Genomic DNA, 19339 nt, shown 5'->3' on the forward strand with positions numbered 1-19339 from the left:
GTTTCAACAGCTGCTGATTCGTTAGGAACTGTTCGCTATGTATGACAGGGGAGGGGTGGTGCAAAAAGGAAGAGGCATGTCAAATAATTATTTAAGCACTGGGGAGCGACTTATGTTATTTATTTTTGGCTTGGGGGAGTGCATACAACCTTAAATGGCTGTATTTTGAATTTACTTAACTGCAAAATTTTGAAAAGAAAACATGTATGTTTGCTCTAAAAATTACCATATTTATGCAAAAAACAGAAATAATTGATGTATTTTAAAATTTACATCAGTCGTTGAACACATTATTTGGGGCAAATACTTCTGTCAGAAAAAAACCTAACCAAATCTGAGTTTATTATAGATATATTTCACCAAAACCTCTTTATCCTGTGTCTTTTACATTTTTGCTCAAAATAAACCATTTGCACGAACTGATCAGCATGCGCCACAAGAATAAAAAAAAAAAAAAAAAGACCAGTATTGCACAATGTATAAGCAACAATCTTAGCGTTTTTGACCCAAAAAACAGTATCAACCATGGATGTATTACAGGTATGAACCTGCAATGAGCTGTTGCAAAGAAAGAAGCGTCCTGTACTAATTTGGCCGTGAGGTTTCACTTTACACTTTTCAGAACAGATCCCCCTGCAGTATCCTGCCCATGTGCAGTACACAATGTACAGGCTGCAAGCCCTGCCTTAATGCCTGTATGCAGTCACTAGATGGAGCCATCTACACAGCATAAGAAAAAGTGAACTGAGGGAGGGAAGAAACATCACAACCTTAAATAAAAAGGGGGGGCGGGCTTTTACATGAGCAGTGCTTTGCCCAAAGCTCACACCTTCATGTATGATCATACCAGAGAGCAGCACTGAGCTACTGTACCTTATTAAAGGTCCTGTAAGATTTAGGGGGATGCGGTTTTAGTGGCATCACAGATTGTAAGGATCTCAGATTGCAACCAGCTGAAACTCCTTCAGTGTTCATTGTTAAGGAGGTTTTTACTGGAGGCAAAATGATCAGCAGAGGACTCTGTCTCTTTGAAATAAACACACCTGGTGATTAAAACCAGTAAAAACACTGAATAAAACAGTATTACAATACAAATCTGTGTTCCTGTGACTCTCTTGTCGCAAACGGCCTTCCAACTATGGTAGCTGACATGAAAACGCAAATGGCCCCATCTAGAGTCAGTGTCTGATTTTTCTGCTCTCTGCCACTGTAAAAAAAAAAAAAAAAAAAAAGGCAATGCAACACGGTCATCTCCATGGACAAGGACCTGCTCCCTATGTAGATATAAACAACTTATTCTAAGGTATCAAAAACACAATGATTCTTAATTCCACGTGATTACAAACAAAAGAAAACACATTTATAATTATATAATTGCACCTCTGCCAATATATCTCCTACACAATGGATCTTTAACCTGCCAAATCAACCTCCTTTTTTGAAATGATAACTGCTCCTTCAGCTAGGCCTCTGTTGACATCATGTGGAAATGTGGTTTAATTCCTCAGTACTCTCTTTGGTATAATATTTAAGAGAAGGGTTTTCTTTGTCTTCCATTGTCTTCATACATTACCAAAAATAAGCAAAAAAAAAACATCATCAAATACACATGTCTTTGCATTACATTTGATAACTTTGGATTTCTAGAGCAGAAAAAAAAGAATTCCTACTAAGTTACCACCTGCAGTCAAGGGGTTGATCCCAAATAAGAAAAATACTGTGTTAGAGCCAGATAGTATGAGTCACAGTGACCTTTGCCAGTATGACTCATGTTTAAATGTTTTGTAGACTCGATACGTGGCTACAGTGCATGCATTCCTATGAAGAAATGCCAATTCATTTTGATAAGAAGAATGTATAAAAAATGAATTAAGCCTCTGGTTTTCTTTGGATAAGTAGCTGGTGATGCTGTACCGCAGAATACATTAAAGGGACAGTTCACCCCCAAATCAAAAAATACATTTTACCTTTTATATCTCTTACCTGTGGTGCTATTTATCAACTTAGATTATTTTGGTGTGAGTTGCAAAATGTTGGAGATATTGGCCACAGAGATCTGTCTGTTTCAGTGGGTTTTTTAATTTTATTTTTGGTGCTCTGAGCACCACAGGCTGATTGCCATCTATTTCCATTAGTTTTGAGAAAAGGCAGATCTCTCTACAGCTGATATCTCCAACACTCGGCAACTTACACCAAAGCGATCTAGATTGATAAACAGATGGTAAGAGGAGAAATATGTATTTTTTGATTTTTGAGAACTGTTCATTTAAACTTTTTAAAATTAGCAAAAAGTACAACAAAATTACCTGAATATTGACGTTAAAAAAATGCTTAAAAATGATAATAATTCTGCATTAATTCTAATAATTTTAATTTTAAGTATACAATTCTGCTAATTATAGTTATAGTAAAAAATAATTTTCTATATCTACTTATTTCTTACATTTTGTGGGTCTTTTCTTACCAAGTAGCTTATTGTCTTTTATCCCATGTTTTTGAAAGAACTCAAAGCAATTTGCGCAGGGTTCAAAGGTTTAAATACCTGTCAAAGGGGTCTGAAAGCATTACAAGACAAGTGATGTTGATCCAGGTTTCAAAGGAGTAACTTACAGTATGAGTCCATTAGTAAGCAACCACTACAGCACATTATTTGTGAACAGATGACGACGCTGAACTCCAGTAAGAGGTCAGGATATATGCTGCGGCTTCAACAAAAACACTCTGCTGACAAAGTGAGACATTATGAGGAAAAAGTTTATTGAGGAGCGATACAGAGACACAGAAAATAACAACTGATGCAATTCCCCAGTTTAACATTATACCCTCTGCTTTACAGTGTCATCTCACTACAACTGGAAACATTTTGTTGTTGGTCTTCAGCAGATTTTTTTTTTCAACTTTCCAATTCTCTTTCTACATTTAGCTTTGGCAATACAGAATTGTAATTCATGCCGATAAGGCAGTCTAAATTAGAGAGAAGAGAGCATTTAGTGAATAGAGACACAGAGAACGATTAAAGCGCTAGGATCCTTGATGAGGTCTTAATAGTCCACAGGTACAGTATCTCCTTATCATTACCTATATACATCAGAACACAGTTTAGGCCCACATACACAATAACAAACTGACAGAGAAGCACTTGAACATTGACAATAGCACCTTAAGCTCTGATGGAGACGCTGACTGACTGACTGGCTTCGATGGTTGTGGAAGAAGAGGAAATAAGAGAGGCTAGAAGAGCCGAGGAAGGAGAGAAGGTTTGCGATGGGCATGGAGTTTGCATGTTTTAAACCTGAGAAAAAGGCTAAATGGAAACATGTGAATGCATGATCCCTGTTCGTCCAAGAAGTTGTTTTTTTTTCCTTTTCGCGAGTCAGCATCTGAATCTGAGCTTAAGGCTGCAAGGGTCACAACTTGACCATTTGAACAGCACAGGTGGACACCTATGACAAGGTTAAATGCATTATTGAGGCTGTTTCCATATAGAGAATACTGAAGGTGCTCCTCAGCCTTGCTATGTGTGTATGGCTGCTACTACAACACAGGAACAACTCACAAAAGTCCAACATTAAATTTACCCCCGAGGGTTTTATGATTCGTCATTAACAGCTTTGACCATGAAAACAAATACAACTGAAACGCCAACAAACGTGCAGACGGACGGCACACATGCACACGAGTCCTCACACACACACACACACACACACACACACACACACACTCATACACAAAGTTACTCGCGCACAAAACACGCACGTACACACACATACTAAGATACAACTTGTGTTCCTAAGAGAACATTAAGCTGATAATTAACACTGAAGGGGGCATTATACAATAAATTAATACAATACTAAATTAAACCCAGCCTACATAAAGGCAAATTAGTCCCTCCCCCTTACACACGAAACACACGCACACACTCTACATACACACACTCCCATGCAATAAAAGCAGCTTATGTGCCATGCTGCATTTTGGGATGAGTAGGGCAGTACGACTGCTGAGCGTATTTTCATGTAGAAGCAGCAAGTGGGGGGGGTGGTGGCTGACTCGGTGAGGGGTTTGTGAGGAGGGGGAGGGTAGAGGCTCCAGGGACTGATACTCGGTAGTGGATCTGCTAAGCAAACCTGGACCACAGGCGAGCAACAAGCGCACATACACATACACCACAAGACAAGTACCATACTGTACATAGATATATGGACATCGTCACCTGGCAGGAAATTGAGGGTCGAGGGGTCAAAGACTTCAGTGTCTGCACTAAGAAGAGACCAGGACGGCAGAGCCATGGCTAATAGAGGTGGGATGGAGTGGTTGAGGGAGGGAGATAAAATGTATGAGGGACCCATTTAGATGTTTATGGTGGGGCTTGTCTTGTAGGAGATGGTGGAGGCCGCCGGCTTGGGTCGAAGAGTAAAGGAGAATGTGCAAGAAAAAGTGTGACATAAGAGTTTCCAAAAGAGAATGGGTAAGAAAAAGAAAACAGTGAAGAAGAAAAAAGGAGACGAGAAAAGAGAGGTTAGTCTTCAGTCCTCTGTGCTATGTTTGACAGTCTAAAACCTCTACAATGTTTCACAACCAGTCAAAATTACCAAAAATTTACCGTTTGAATATTATTAAAAAACAAAAATGAGTAGTTGGTACATTTGGAAATTCTAAAAAATGAGTGTAAAAAGTGCGAAGAGTAAAAGAAAATGAAAAGGTTAAACCGTAACAAAGTTCAAGAAAAAGAAAAAAATTGCACATACTATATTTTTTTATTGTTTGTCTTTCTGTTATTATTGCTTGTTAACTAAGTTGTTTATTTGTGCTGATTTCTCATTAGCTCTTGTTCTTGTTTGTAATGAATGTAATACAAATTAATAATAACATTAATAATAGTAATAATAATAGTAAGAAGAAGGAGATGAAAAAGAAGAAGAGGAAAAAGAAGAAGAAGAAAGTGGGGCTTGTCTCGAGTGCCAGATGTGCTCAGTCTGGTACTGTGTACACGGGTATATTTGAAAACGTAGTTATTTCTATGCATTTTTGCCTTTCATCTACATCCAAACTGCGTTTTAGCTCACTGAAAATGGACGTTTTATAAAACTCTGTGAAGATTTTCAGAAATTGTCAGTGCTGATGTGTAGACAGGAAAAAAATCAGTTTTTAGCTAGCAGATAGTGCTTGCCACCATTACCTAGTGGGTGACTCACAAAAAAGGTGATTCTGATTCAGCCTGTGGTATTTTGTCTTAATTTTATGTGGGTTCGATTGTGGGTGGATAAAAAGAAATGTGCGGGTCAGATTGCAGGTGTTCGGTGATAAATATTTTATAATAAAATGATAAAAATAATAATTTAATTGAATGTTTAAACATTTCTATCTTCTGACTGTTGACTTTGTGTGTCGGCTTTATCGTCTGCTTCAGCTGAAAAATGAGAGCCGCTTCATCAGGTGTGTTACAGGCAAGTTAACCGTGGAGAAGAGCTGCTTACTATCATGATAATCCTGAATTATCTCTATTTAAAAATATAATATCTCAGTTTCACAAGTATAAAATGTCCCAGAATTATCACTTTAAACGTGCTGCTCAGCTGAAGTATTTGAACAGCGCGTGGTTATAATAGGATTTGCAGTTTTGGATCAGGCTGTGGATCTCGTGTCGGCAGGCTGGGCTGAGATATGTCCAGGTGGCAGGGTGGGTGTGGTGTGCAGTTTGGGAGTTCGTTTAAAAAAATCTGACCGATGCAGGACTCAGCCGTGCACATGTGGAGGCCTTAATCATCTTTACCCTCATAAAGACATCAAAAGAGCATTTTTTGCATCTTCCCGACAGATAAGTTATGTGAAGTTCACACTTACCTGGGGATGCTAGGAGGGGCCCTGTTAGGACGGCTAGGGGCCTGAGGGCTGTCAGCACTGTTATTGAAGGGCCCCAGGGGTCCTGGACGGTTTGGTGGTGGTGGGGCCCCTCGGGGAGTCGGACGCTGGCCTGAAGACATCCTCCTGGGGGCAGTGGGGCTGGCCGGAGGAGACCTGGAGAAGGTAAAGGACAGTGGCGGAGGACATATTCAGATAATTTACCCAAGTAAAAGTACTAATACATGGTGTGAAAATACTATAAATAAAAGTCTCAAGTTAGAAATGTTACTCAAGTATAAGTAGGTAAGTATATTCAGGAAAATTTCCTTAATGTATGAAAAGTAAAAGTACCCTATTCAGAAAAATCTAAAAAAAATCAATTAAAATTCAAAAGTATTACAAAAAAGAAAATGACTTAAATATTTATTCAAATAATTACCAAAGTACCAGTTCAGAAAAATGTAAAATACCCAAAAACTCAGAACTCAAAAAAAGAAAACAAAAAACAAAAAAAAACCAAAAAGAATAAATCCACAAATGTCTATTAAAATTGTTGCCTATTAATTTTTGTCAATCAGCTAATTAATTAACAGACTAATCATTTCAGCTTTACTTGTATAAACTATTGGGTAGTTTAATTTGTAAAAAAAACCCATCAGATTTCACACACTCTCCTCGTCTTTTTAAAGAAAATCTTAATTTGTAAAGTTACCATTAACTAAACCTTTCAGATAAATGTGGTGCAGTAAAAAGTACAATATTTCACTCTGAAATGTAGCGGAAGGAAAGTAGAAAGTGGGATGAAAAGAAAAGACTCAAATAAAGTAAAAATACCTGAAATGTGTACTTGAGCACAGTACTTGATTAAATGTAGTTAGTTACATTTCACCACTGGTTTAATTCTGGTAACTTTACCTGCGACCAGTGGATCCTCCCAACCAGGAGTTGTCAACAGGCGGAGGCATGGGGGTGGTGATGGTGGAGGTGGAGATGTCCCCGATGATGGCCAGGGCCTCCTTCAGGGCCTGGTGGGTCCTCAGCACCTCATCCCTTCTCTGGGCCTGCTCCTGGGACTCGTCCATCAGGGTGTTCTGGTCGCCTGCAGAGTACAGCTGGGCCAGCAGCTCAGCATTGATGAAATCCTTCACCTGGTGGCAGGAAGAGGCCGTGCAGGATGATGAGTCAGAATCGGGAAAACGAAGAAAAATTACAGGCCTTCTGATGGTCATTTTTTTCTCTCAGAGGTTATCATGCAATATAATTAAAAGCAGTCGACTCTTGAACAAAAACAGAGGAAAGTCATCTTTATGGCCCACATAAATTAACATCTTGCTTATGTTTTCTCACATTGTTGATCATGAGATGCATGATGGTCTTAGGCATGAGGTCCCGGATGCACTTGTTGACAATAGCCATGTAGGAGTCCACCAGGTTACGAATGGTTTCCACTTTACGCTCCAGCTGAGGATCCATGGAGAAGTTATCTGTGGCAGTGGTAGTCTCACTCTCAACCTGCAGAGGGAGAAAGAAGAAGTACTTTCAACAAGGTTCCTACAGCTTATGACAAGTGGAATTTAAGACTTTTTTTTAAAAGTCACTCAAAATGACATTTAAGGCCAAAATTGAAATAACTCCTAAAATAAAATAACTCCTTAACAGCCAGATCTTTATCACAACTCAAACCATTTCTTTTTGGTGATGTTAATACAAGAGGCAAGCGGCAAATTAGTGCTTCTTGGGGTTTTTTACCATTTATTTTGAGATTTTACAGCACAGGTGTCAGAAAAAGCAATTCACAAAAATCCTACTTCCAATTTCTTAGTATTTTTAAGACATTAGATAGACTGACTTAAGACATTTTAATACCAATCAAGGCCCTATTTTTAAATTACTAATTTAAATGCCTTTTAAGTCATTTTAAGGATGCACCGGAAACCCTGTTTAAACAGGGAAAAGACAGACAATAAGAAGAAAGAGACCTACATTTACAAAAGACATTTGGTGCGTTTTATGAATCTGACAATTTAATACAGGGTTTTTTTCTGAAAAAATGGCATGTGCACTGTAAAGTGTAAGGGCCCTTTTTAAATGATTTATAATGTCTGTCACAAGTGCACCTGACTAAACGGTGCATAATCTGGGTGCATAATAAGGCACAACTAGTAAAAGTTGTATTTAGTCCCTTAATTAATAAGGTGTAATTAAAGGTGTGTTTTAGGCCTAACATTAATTCAACCTCCTATTTCCTTTACAAGAGCACTGCTTGGATTTGACAAGCTGGAGCAGGAAGCGTTTTTGTGCAGAGAGTAATACAGCAAGAGCAGTAATGTCACTGCAGCAGATATTGTTAAAAGTTTAAGCAGCAAAACTATAAACTGTAATTATAAACTTGACAGATATCAGACATAAAAGGGAAACCAAAGCTAAGAAACAGTCACTCAGGCAGTGATGGACTGATTTAGTGGTAAATGATGAGTTTTCTAACCGTAGTGACTTTCTCAGGATAGACACCGGCACGTAGGAGAGAAGATTTCCAGCTGTCCACATCATCCTGAGAGTCACAGGCCAACTCCAGAGTGCGATTGTCCTTGTACACATTCCTAAACACCACCAGAAATTATATTAATTTGCGTTTAATTGAATAAAAATGCACAATTTCATCTAAATTATCTGTGAATGAATAAATAAAAAGAAAAACATGTAGACAATGCTCCATTGTTACAATAAGATCTCAACAAAAAGATATAAACTCTGACATCTGGAAGTATTGATAGTATTAGGTTATGTGCCTCCTTCCATGGGGGATATTTTGTTTAACCCTTTTTTGGGTTTCTAGTCAAGAAGGATGAAGAAACTGAATTACCATGAAGCGTTTTGCAGGATGTTCTGCACCAGTTACTCAAAGGTCAGGTTTGGTATTGTAAACACTTATTTTGCACTTCTTTGTGATTATCAAACACACAAGTTATAAACAAAAAACCTCATAAACTGAGCTGTAGATCAATTAGAAATAGTTCCAGTTTGGACCGGCCTGCATCGTGCATACATTCATGCATGCATACTGTGCAAAACACATAATCCAAAACATATTTTGGCCATTGCTCCAGCACACAGGCCTTGAGCTCTCTAACCCCATATACTGCATGTGATTGCTGTCAAAAGTCTTTCTTAAATTTGCACTTAAGTAGAAATTCAAATGTTAAGAGCTGACCTTAACTCTGTATTGAAAATACAGAATATGTGCTTGCTGGACATGAAACTCTTCTCCACATCGCGGACCTTCAGGTTGTCCAGAGGGAGCATGTACTTCTTCTCTTTCTCCTGCGGACGAGGAAAACAGAAGGTATGGATCATGAGCGCTTTTATGACTGATGCAATTTGTCGTTTTCCTGAACTCTTGTGCAATGAGATTGGCGCAAGATTGTGTAAGAATACGTTCATAAAAGAAAGGTGAAATCGGGTTTTTAAAGAGGCAGAGAGGGGGTGAGGAGAGAGAAAGGGGGGTGACAGGAGGGAGGAGGAATGGGGGAGAAATGAGAGTGGGAGGTAGGTCGGGGGGGTGGAGAAGGGGAGGGGGGGCAGAAACAGAGAAAGAAAAGAGAGAAGGAGAGCACATGTGGAAGTCATTACAGTGTGGGTCAAGACACAGTCGTTCTTCACGGTGCGTTTTGAGCTGGTAGCCATAGGCTGAGTAAACGGAGTGAGACGGGGAAAAACGTGGACGTATGTGAGCGCTGGAGGTCCAGTGCTCAAACACAATGTTCATCCTTTGAGGTAGAAGCTTGAGCACAGCTGTGACACATACGCAGGAGCCTGTGACGGATGCTGAAGGAACTCTGCTCTTCATTTTCACTCTTCATCCTAGCCTCCATCTTTCTTAACTCTGTCTTTTTTTCTTTTATCCCTCCCCCTCTATATTTTCTCAATATTTTTTCTTTCCATTCCAGAGGGGCCCACTTCCTGCCTGATTTTTTTTTTTTTAAAGAAGGAGGGAGAGAGAGTGAGAGAGGGAGAGATTAAATGACAGCCTGGCGTTAAAACTCAACATCTGGTAGTGCTTAGCAGCACACAGAGAACCAGGAAAGGAGGGAGAAGTTAAAGAGACGGCAGGCAAAGGAGGAGGAGAGACCCAGAAGAAGAAGCGCTAAAGTGGATTTGCAAAAGATTTGCAGAAGAAAGCCCACATCTGGTCTGAAGGTCCGGAAAGAGGTGGTAGATGGTCGCAGGTAAGAATTAAAGAGGATGAGGAAAGAAGAGAAGAAAAGAAACTCTGCAGACTCTTCTGCGTTGTATCCCCCAAGGGGTCACTACAGCCCATATATGGTCACACGTGTCCCCTCCCTCTTCCTCTCTCTTCCTCTCCCTTCCTCACTCACTTGCTCCCCCCTTCGTCTCTCTCTTTCCCTCTTTTTTGTAATATCCCCTCCCTGAACGTGCAGCCAGTCTGTCCCAGTCGTCTGAGCGAATATGCCACGTCAAGGCTGGATACTCTTCATGGCCGGCGTGACCAAAACGGACCGCGAGGGGACCCAGAGCTCAAACGTCTACCAAAACAAATAAACACGCCAAGAGACGTGCACCAAAAAGGCCAGGGGAAGGCGGCAAACACGGATGAGGCGAATGGCAGTTTTGAGGGGGTTTTCGATAGACGGGATCCTTACTGCCAAAATGGAGAGGGGGCGAAGGGAGGGCAGAGCCGCCCCGCAAGCATCTGGAGAACAGCGCACAAGGCCTGGCTCTTAACTCCAGCTCCGTCCACCCAGTGTTCAGACTACCTGTTCATTATCATACTGGTGTACAGTAGTCTGCACATTGGTTAGACTGGGCATGGACCCTCTTCTGTCAGTCTGTCTTTCTGTGTCGCTCTCTCTGTTGGCGTTTCAGCTCTCCGAGATGTGTTTTTTGTTTCTCTTCCTTCCTTCTCACCTTTTGCTTTTTTTAATCAATTTATAATCTGTATGTGATCTGTATTTTGTCCTAAGTGCATTCTAACACTCACCACTTCCCTTTCACTTCTTTTTGGAATAAACATACATCACCAGTTTTCAACACTAACTGCACATTTGACAACTTGCTGTGAAAAACTGAGGTGTGAAAAAGAAACTAAAGTTTGAGCCGGAACGATAAAAGATGTACTCACAAAATAGCGAGCTCACATAATTTATAGCATGAATGAGTAAGTGTGCAGGCTGCAAGCCTCTTGATGAAGATGTGGTCCACTGGAAGGGGGAGGAGCGAATGTGGCTGCAAAGCATCTAACACAGGCCAAAGGAACGGGGGCCAATCAATCAAGTGCAGTTTGAAAATACAGTCAGACACCTCCAGTGAAGCTATTTCAGTGGGTGGTCAAAATGGAGCTGAAGACTTAAGGCAAAGGATGTAAACTAGTTCGCCTCGGTGTCAAATAACTGCAAAAAGCTGGTAGGAAAAGTGTTCAGGGTAATGCAAGAAATTCACCAGCAAAAAGCCCCAGTTCACAGAGAATATATGTACACACAGGGTGTGTTACATTTGACCAGTCAGTTATGACCATTTCTTTAGGTAAGCTCTTGTGTTGTTGGTTTGTGATGAAATGTCTAAGAGCGGACGTGCAACTTTTTCACTGTTGCATGTGAAACATTTGCGTTAGAGCAAGCCGAAACAGTGACTCAGTGTCAGGAAGTGATATCAAGTTAAAAGTCAGAAACCGAAACGGGGGGATATTGATTTTTAATAGAGAGGTTTCTCTCTCGTGAAACATTGGAGGCCGATGTTTGGATTAAAAACGTGTGATTTTCCTGCCAAGAATGCGAGCAGTTCCAAAGTAACTGCCAACCACACCAAGAGAGGGAGGAGGGCGTGCGAGTGTGTGCGCATCCGCACGTGTGCACGTTCATGCGACTATAGAAAGTTCACGGGGTGTAAAACAGAAATATACAAGGCGAAGCCAGCGGAGTCTATAATTTCCTACATTACCACACTAACGTATCAAATGACAATCTGTAGTCTCAGTGCTGTGCGGCCCATGTGCTGTCTGAGGACTGAGTGAGTGTCCATATATTTTGGGTGTCTGTGAGCGAACATTTGGTTGGGATTTTGGGACTGGTCCAAATTTGAAGTAAAAGAAGCAAATCCCAGTGGAAAGAGGTGGGGAAGGAAGGAAGGAAGAGAAAAGAAGGGAAACACAAAGGGAAAGATGAATGGAAAAGAGTGAACGACCAAAACGGCCAAACTCTTCACATACGTAACTCATACAATGAACGGCTGCATCAGGGTGACTCTGCAACAAAGGCCAAATGCTCACAAAGAGACCTTAATTAAAATGGACCCACATATCAAAATGTATTTTACACTCCAGACTGGAAAGAACACTATTGTCTCTATCAGCTTGTCCTTTTTCACAAATCTAAATTCTGCTCTGTGTATCCGTCTTGAAACTGCACGCTGGCAAGAGACTAAACAAGGTCCGATAAACAAATAATGCAGCTACAACACCAACTGGCTGAAGGAGTTGCAGTGTGTCTGCCTATCTACACTTGCTGTGCAGAATATCCTGCAACCTGTACAGCAGGCACAGACAGGCAGATAGACATCAGCCCGCCAAATAAGCTAGCAGGACGGACCAACTGCTGCATCCTGCTGATGCAGAGAGGTGCAAACGGTGTTCTCTGAAATTAGTATGCTGTTGTTGCTCTTTCTGATGAAATATGAACGATAAAAATATAATAAAAATACTGCTTTTTCAAAAAATAACCAAAGATCTGAGTCATTTATCCACCGTTTGTGTGTATGATGTTAATTGCTGGTTTCATTCTGCATAATATCAGACTTTCATCGATGAGTCCTGGTTGATTTTTTTTTTTGCAATATATTTGAATAAACCCTTTAAATCTTGGGCAAGCTGGCTTGATTTCTTTTCTAAATATTTGGAAAGGCAATGAGTAAAGAAAGAAGAAATGACCCAAACATTAGCAAGAAATGATTAAAAAGTATAAGAAAATTAACTGGAAAATTAGTAGAAATAAGTAAATAAATAAAAATAAAATTGAAAAAAACTGACAAACCAAACAACCAAAGAAAGGGGAAGTTTTAAAAAGTGCTTAAATGATACCAATGATTCTGTAACATAATTTTAAATGTTTAATTGTTATTTTTAATTAGGTTTTTCCCTAGCTTTTTTCCTTTTTTTCCCTAGACATTTTACCCCAGCTTTTTGAAAAATCACTTTCTAAATCTAACTAACTAATTTCTTCCAATTTGTGGAACTTTTCTTATCAAGGTGCTTATTAACTTTTTTCCCCCACAGTTTTTGAAACAAAATCACACCAATTTGCTCAGGGTTCAAAGGTTTAAAAACTCATGAAATGCATCTGAAAGCAGCACTAAAAAGTGATGTCACTACAGGTTTCAAAGAGTTAAAAGAGAGTTAAAAATATATTAAGAATATTTGACCTTTCACCTTACAGACATTCATTTATATCTGGCCAACAGCAAAGAGACACAAATATTTAAAAAACAGCAGTTGGTGGGGCCTTTTGCACATCTGTACCGAGGCATCTGTTGCCTCATAAACCACCCTGCCCTCATTGGATCCTCATCTTGATCTAAACATCAAAGTCCTAAATATCAATTAAAAAGCATAAGAAATATGAAACAGGGACAAGACTGCTAACCATCGAGCTCCTGTGGGAAATATCTGTCTCTTTAGCTGCTAAAACTCCTGCTGGAGTTAACTGTGTCTGCCTGCTGTATGAAAGTGGCGAGACTGAACTAAACAACTTAAGTTCCTAGAGACACTAAAAAGCTTTGTAAAGCTGAAGAAGTCACGTGAAAAAAGTGTGAATTAAGTGACCCCTTTTACATGAAGAGTGATTTTACTAGTACCAGCCAATTTAAACATATAATATTACGACATCCACCCATTAATCAATCTACAACTTTAACTGACAGTTATAGCAGTATCTGTCAGGAAGAGAGAGATGAAGCCCATCACGTTTCATGTAACATTAGTGGCTGAGACAGTCCACTATTCACCGCCTTGCACATAATATGAAGCTGTCACAGATACCACTGTCCTCAAAGTCAATATACTCCAGTCTGCGGCCTGTAACCGTGGCATTTTGGGGAAATGAAGACACACTGATGTAGCATGCTGTCGCTAGCTAACTTAACCTTACCTCTGTGTGGCCATCAAGGCCTCACTGTTATAACACACCCTCTTTTCAAAAATCAAACTTTTTCATTTCCAAAATGTGGCCAAGGTCAAATTCTTTCATCTAACTCATTCATTCATTCATGACTCCCTCGTCCTTATTCTGATCTGACACTGACGGAGGTGTCTGCGGAGCCCGAAGTCCGCTGTCGCGCCACTTAACTATAAACCCGCCCACTTTTTAGTGGCCTGATGAAATGCAAAGGATTTGATTTAAATCCTTGTCCAGTTCAAATATTTTGTTTTCTTGAGAAATACATCAAAGTACAGAAGCTGAGGATGCTTTAACGTCTATTTCACGTTAAACTCACCTCATCATCCTTGAACCAGGAGAGGCTCTCAGCAGTCAGCACAAACCAGTACTCCTTGGCTCCACCCTTCATGATGCTGATGTTGTTGATGGTCAACCAGCCTTTGCGAATGACCTACGGGGAAGGTGAGGTCAGAAAGTCAGAATTTGTTGTAATATGTAAAAAAAATGTAAATAAAACAAAACAAAAACAAGAGGATGAGTCTTCATCCGTAATAATTCTGACAAAAAAAACTCACTTGCTTCTAAAACAAATCCACACGAAACATCATGGCTAAAGCTAGCCCAAATTAATCTGCGCAGATAATCAGTGCATGACTTGCGATGAGATGTGTGTGTGAAGGTCAGGTTAGGTGTGTCGTCGTGTCTTTGTGACTCACTGCGAGCCGAGCATGTGACCGTGTGTCAGTGCAGTCTCATTCAAGGAACCGTGTTTACAACACCACAAGCAGAGGCCAGTGTTAGCTTGTTAAGTGACCATTGTGTTAAGTGCTTTCGAACACACAAACACATGTGTGTGTCTGTCTGTCTGTGTGTGTGTGTGTGTGTGTGTGGGGACTGTGTCAGGTGTATTAACCCCACAAGCCCTACATAAACAGGCCTGCAGGCACAGTGCCAAGTGATTATTAGGTTAGATTACTGTCAGTCTTGCACCGCCTAAGACTCACTAAGGAGGTTACCCAAATCATTACAAAGCCGTTCAGTGATAGGCAATCATTAGAGGGTTGTGCTGTCCCTGTATTCATGGCAGGAAACTAAAAGAAATTCTTTTAGTCTCACTAAAGATACTTTAAAAGTCTTAGAGATACTTTAAGTCTTAGGCCACCATAGATTTGATGTTTTAGCAATATTGCAGTAAGGATATACTGTGTATATATATATTTCTCAGTCTATTTGTTAAGAAACAAACAAAGAATACAGAGAAGATGTACAAAGCATTACAACACCAAAAAGTCAAAATGAAATGGCTTCTTCAGGAATCGTACAACCATAACAAAAGGTAGCTCAGACAATCAATATTGAGCTTTGGACATGTCTTGAATGCAGCCTGGTGTAAATAAATCAGTAGATTAGTATTGTAAATCTCATATTGTCTGCCCAAGAGAATTCAAGATATGCTAAGTGGAAAGGGAGGTCACACTAAATACTTAACAACTTTAGCCCCGTTTCAGTGGCTTTATTCTGAAATATTTGCATTTTCAATTCTGTATACATATTTCCTGTATGTTGTGGTTGTATTTTAGTAAAGAGACTACTGAGAAATAAATGTGCATTATCATTATAACCTTGCTAAAATAACAAAGTTTAAGGTGGCCTAAGACTCTTGCACAGTGCTGTAAAGTTGGCAACCCCCTGTAGTCTGTGGACGTTGGTGGGTGGAGGGGGTGTTAGAGAGTAAACGGTTAGAGAGTAAACTCTTACAATCAGGCCTGATGCGGGAGGAGAGGAGGCCTGCAACAGGAAGGAATGTGGGGGATTAAGAAACCTTGTGGCACTAAAAAAATGGCAACTTTTCTAGTGCAACTTGTCTTTAAGAAAATGAATTTGCCCAGCAGGCAATTTGCCATTCTGGATCGTCAAGTGGAAAACAGTTTGTTATGAAGCATCGGTGCTGGAGAGCACCACACAATGGGCAGAAGTGTTACTGCAGGCACAAAATGACATTGCAAACCATAACCCACAATGAGCGATACTCACCAACAGACACCCATAAGAGGGCAGCTGAGATTCTCACTAAGGGATGGGGATGAAATGCAAAGTGGCACCTTGATGACACAGGAGGGGTTCAAACAAAGGGAAATGTCTCAACAACAACACCAGTGATGATGGTGGCATACAGTAATAGAACCCAATGTGATTCTTTTACTGAGATAAAATCATAAAACCAAAGAAGCAAACAAACCACTGTACACAACTGGTGCCCCGCTAAACATAATACACCATGCATGACTAAAATATAAAATCATAACAAGAAGAAACATAAGGCTAAAATGTATATAACAGAAAATGTGTGCTATGTAAAAGATGTACTAAAGCGAAAGAGGATCTCATCTCTTTCATTTCAGCATCTCTCTCTTTTCTCTGCAGTAGCCATCCTGCTGCTGTGTGGGTGTGCAGTACTCCCTTGACCTTGTGCTCCCTCTGTTTATGTGTGACATACGAGACATGACAAATGCTCACCTGATTTCCTGCTGAACTCTGGCTCTTATTAGTCTGACTGCTCCTCTGCTGCGCACTGCAGTGGAGAAAACAACAAAACAGAGACAGCAGGAGAGACGGGACGATGGGGGGGGAGAGGTGAATGTAGAGGAGAGAGAAGGAGAAAAAACATGACAGAGGAAAATGAGATCTTCTAAATATTTGTTTTTGACCAGCCTGACATGGTCATTCATAAATAATGGAGGCAAGCAAATAGATAGATGAATTCTTTACTTAGCAAAGCCAATGAAGTCTTCGTGGTTAGTGTTGATGTAAGAGAGCTGGATGTCTATCAACAGCAGAACCTGAAACAACACAGAACAGTCAACATGAAGTGAGTCATTAGTAAAGGCCCCCATCCAGGATCTGAACCTTGTTTGAGGGTTGATGCAACAGTGCTAGCCACTACACCACCGTACCACCAGGATAACAATAATGATATGAAAACGATCATCTTTGAGTAAAAAAGTATAATGCAGGATGCACAGTATCAGTAGCTCTATGACATATAGATGCATTGTGATTCGATGAACATAGATGTTCAAGCCCTATACAAGACATGAGAGTGATCGTCTTCAAATAAACTGATTTCCCAAAACTACTTTTTTAAATGTATTATTATATGTTTAACCATATATGTATTTACAGTGTTTAGTGTAATTATCTGCATAATTGCTACCTTGTTTGTGATTCCATAACATTCCAGTAACAGATATACATGTCACAGGCCATCCCTCAAAAACAGACACGTATGGTCGTAACTGCAAACTAATGAGTGTTACCTGGTCCTTGGCACGACTCTCTCTGTCTCGGATATGAGAAGTCACAATTCTCTCAGTTTCCTCGCGGAGCATGGGGAAGCATTCCAGCTGCAAACACATCGCACAGCTTAGCACTCACTCTACATCATGAATGTGGGAAAACTAATTATAAAAACTCAGAAACAAACTGAAGACAGTGAGCTTTCCTTTTGTTCCTCCCTATGTTCCCCAAAAATTTCCAAACTCCCATAAACCACTAGTTACCTTGGTGGAGCACTGGCGCACAGTGTTTATCAGCTCCTGGATGACCATGTCCACACACTTGACACAAGGCTCCTTTAGCTTTATGACCTGCTTCTTCACAATAGCCTCAAACGCCATGTCCGGGGTGAAAAGTCCAGTCCTGAAACCCATCAAGAGGAGGAGAAAAAAGGGTACAATTGTGATGAGAACTGGTTTCTCTTTTCTGTTACATTTTTGACTCAAGCAATAATGATTCTTTGTGCCGTGTACAGTCTGTCATTGCAATAACGAGTACAGGGGCCAGTGCAAAACCTTTTACTGATGAGCTAAACAACAGTTGATGTTTGACCTGCTATTGTTTTTGGAGGGAAATCATGCTAAAATTTGTTTTTTCTTTAAATGTTACATTTCTCGCTTGGGTGGCAATTCTTTTGGTTGTGGTGGCTAACCGCTGCTGAACCAAAATAGAAACACACAGAACGCCTGCACACAACATGAAAAGAGAAAGAAAGACATCATGCTCCTCCCTTCTTCATAAATTCCTGTCCAAATGACGTATTTTTAGATTGTCTGCAAGCCAAATGCAAACATGCATCTTTTTTTTTATTTGTTATGATGTTCTCCACATTAACATTTGTATATGTGACTTTTTTTCCAGCTTTGAATGGATGTATTTATACTGTTATAATGCTAGAAGGCAGAAAGACAAGAGTGAGAGCTTCACTGATTAGTATATTTTAATATTAATATTAATATTTGGAGGAATTGTGTGCTTTGGGGAAACAAAACTGATACTTGTACATTTGCAAGGAGAGTGTGAAATAAAAAAATATTTCAGAAATCACACATTTAATTTGGTAGACAAATCCCCACCTGATACCGTGGATGTTCTTGATAGCATAACTAATCTCGCGACGCATCTCCTTCTCATCACACTCCATCTGAGGGGAACAGAGAGGAGGAATTTAGACAGCGGCTACAGAGTAGAGTTGCAAAACTGTAAAAGATGAGACACAGCATGAAGAGACAGCATGGTAGAGAAAAAAGAGAGAGAAAATAGTGCATTGTACTATGAGATTAAACATGTATTGATAATAGTGAAGCTATTTAGAGATCACGCAAGAGAAAACCACTGAAGAGAGAATGTAAGTGGTCATTTTACAGTGTGACAAGGAGTTGGGAGGAAACAAGAAAGGTGTAAATAGACTGCAAAATGTGTCATTTAGTTTCATATTCAGCTTTTGAGACATAATCATCTTAAAATGAGAAGAAAAAACATCTACTGGGGATGTTATTATTTCACTGTTCCCTGCACATTTTCCTTTGTATCAGGAATTTTCTAGAGATGAGGGTATCTTTGAACAAGGCAGAATAACAGGCAGATGACTCACTGCCATTGCTCTCATTGAGGACAATGAACTCTGTATTTTTATGGGAATTTGGGAGTTTTAGCAACCTGAGAAGAGTTTCAATTGCACAGTAAAAATGACTCATGGTGGGATTTCAGTGAAGACTCAGTATATTCAAAAAATGACCACTTTAAGCCAACAAATCTTTAAAATGAAAAAACAAAAAGGCCATTTGTGAGCCCAGTCACCAGAAAAAAATGTTGGCATTGTACGATTCTGCAAACAACAGATGAGGGTAAATACACACTGCACACACATTGAGGGTTTCATAAGTATCATATCATTTCTAAAATAACGTAGTGTATGAGCTGACTTTGTCAGTGGGCTTTGGAGATCATGTTGGATGGCGTGTCACCGCTGTTTGTGACCAAAGACAAAA

The 19339-nt window shown here is 39.9% G+C and overlaps 1 protein-coding gene across 1 annotated transcript in view; it reads right to left on the reverse strand.

Moving 5' to 3' along the window:
* Positions 1 to 2736: 2736 nt before the first annotated feature.
* The window catches only part of dnm3b (dynamin 3b), a 28671-nt gene continuing 12068 nt past the window's right edge, over positions 2737 to 19339 (reverse strand). The window contains exons 10-21 of the mRNA XM_042497342.2: positions 18425 to 18492; positions 17573 to 17711; positions 17330 to 17416; positions 16782 to 16852; positions 16530 to 16584; positions 14350 to 14463; positions 9059 to 9168; positions 8333 to 8447; positions 7195 to 7359; positions 6763 to 6995; positions 5848 to 6021; positions 2737 to 4403 (exon numbers count right to left, since the gene is read on the reverse strand). Of these exons, the coding sequence (XP_042353276.2) occupies positions 4361 to 4403; positions 5848 to 6021; positions 6763 to 6995; positions 7195 to 7359; positions 8333 to 8447; positions 9059 to 9168; positions 14350 to 14463; positions 16530 to 16584; positions 16782 to 16852; positions 17330 to 17416; positions 17573 to 17711; positions 18425 to 18492 (1374 nt within the window). The 3' untranslated portion in view covers positions 2737 to 4360. The remainder of the gene's footprint in view (positions 4404 to 5847; positions 6022 to 6762; positions 6996 to 7194; positions 7360 to 8332; positions 8448 to 9058; positions 9169 to 14349; positions 14464 to 16529; positions 16585 to 16781; positions 16853 to 17329; positions 17417 to 17572; positions 17712 to 18424; positions 18493 to 19339) is intronic.

This window comes from Plectropomus leopardus, chromosome 12 (assembly GCF_026936395.1).
Source record: "Plectropomus leopardus strain MGB_pleo_1.0 chromosome 12, ASM2693639v1, whole genome shotgun sequence".
Classification (NCBI taxonomy): Eukaryota; Metazoa; Chordata; class Actinopteri; order Perciformes; family Serranidae; genus Plectropomus; species Plectropomus leopardus.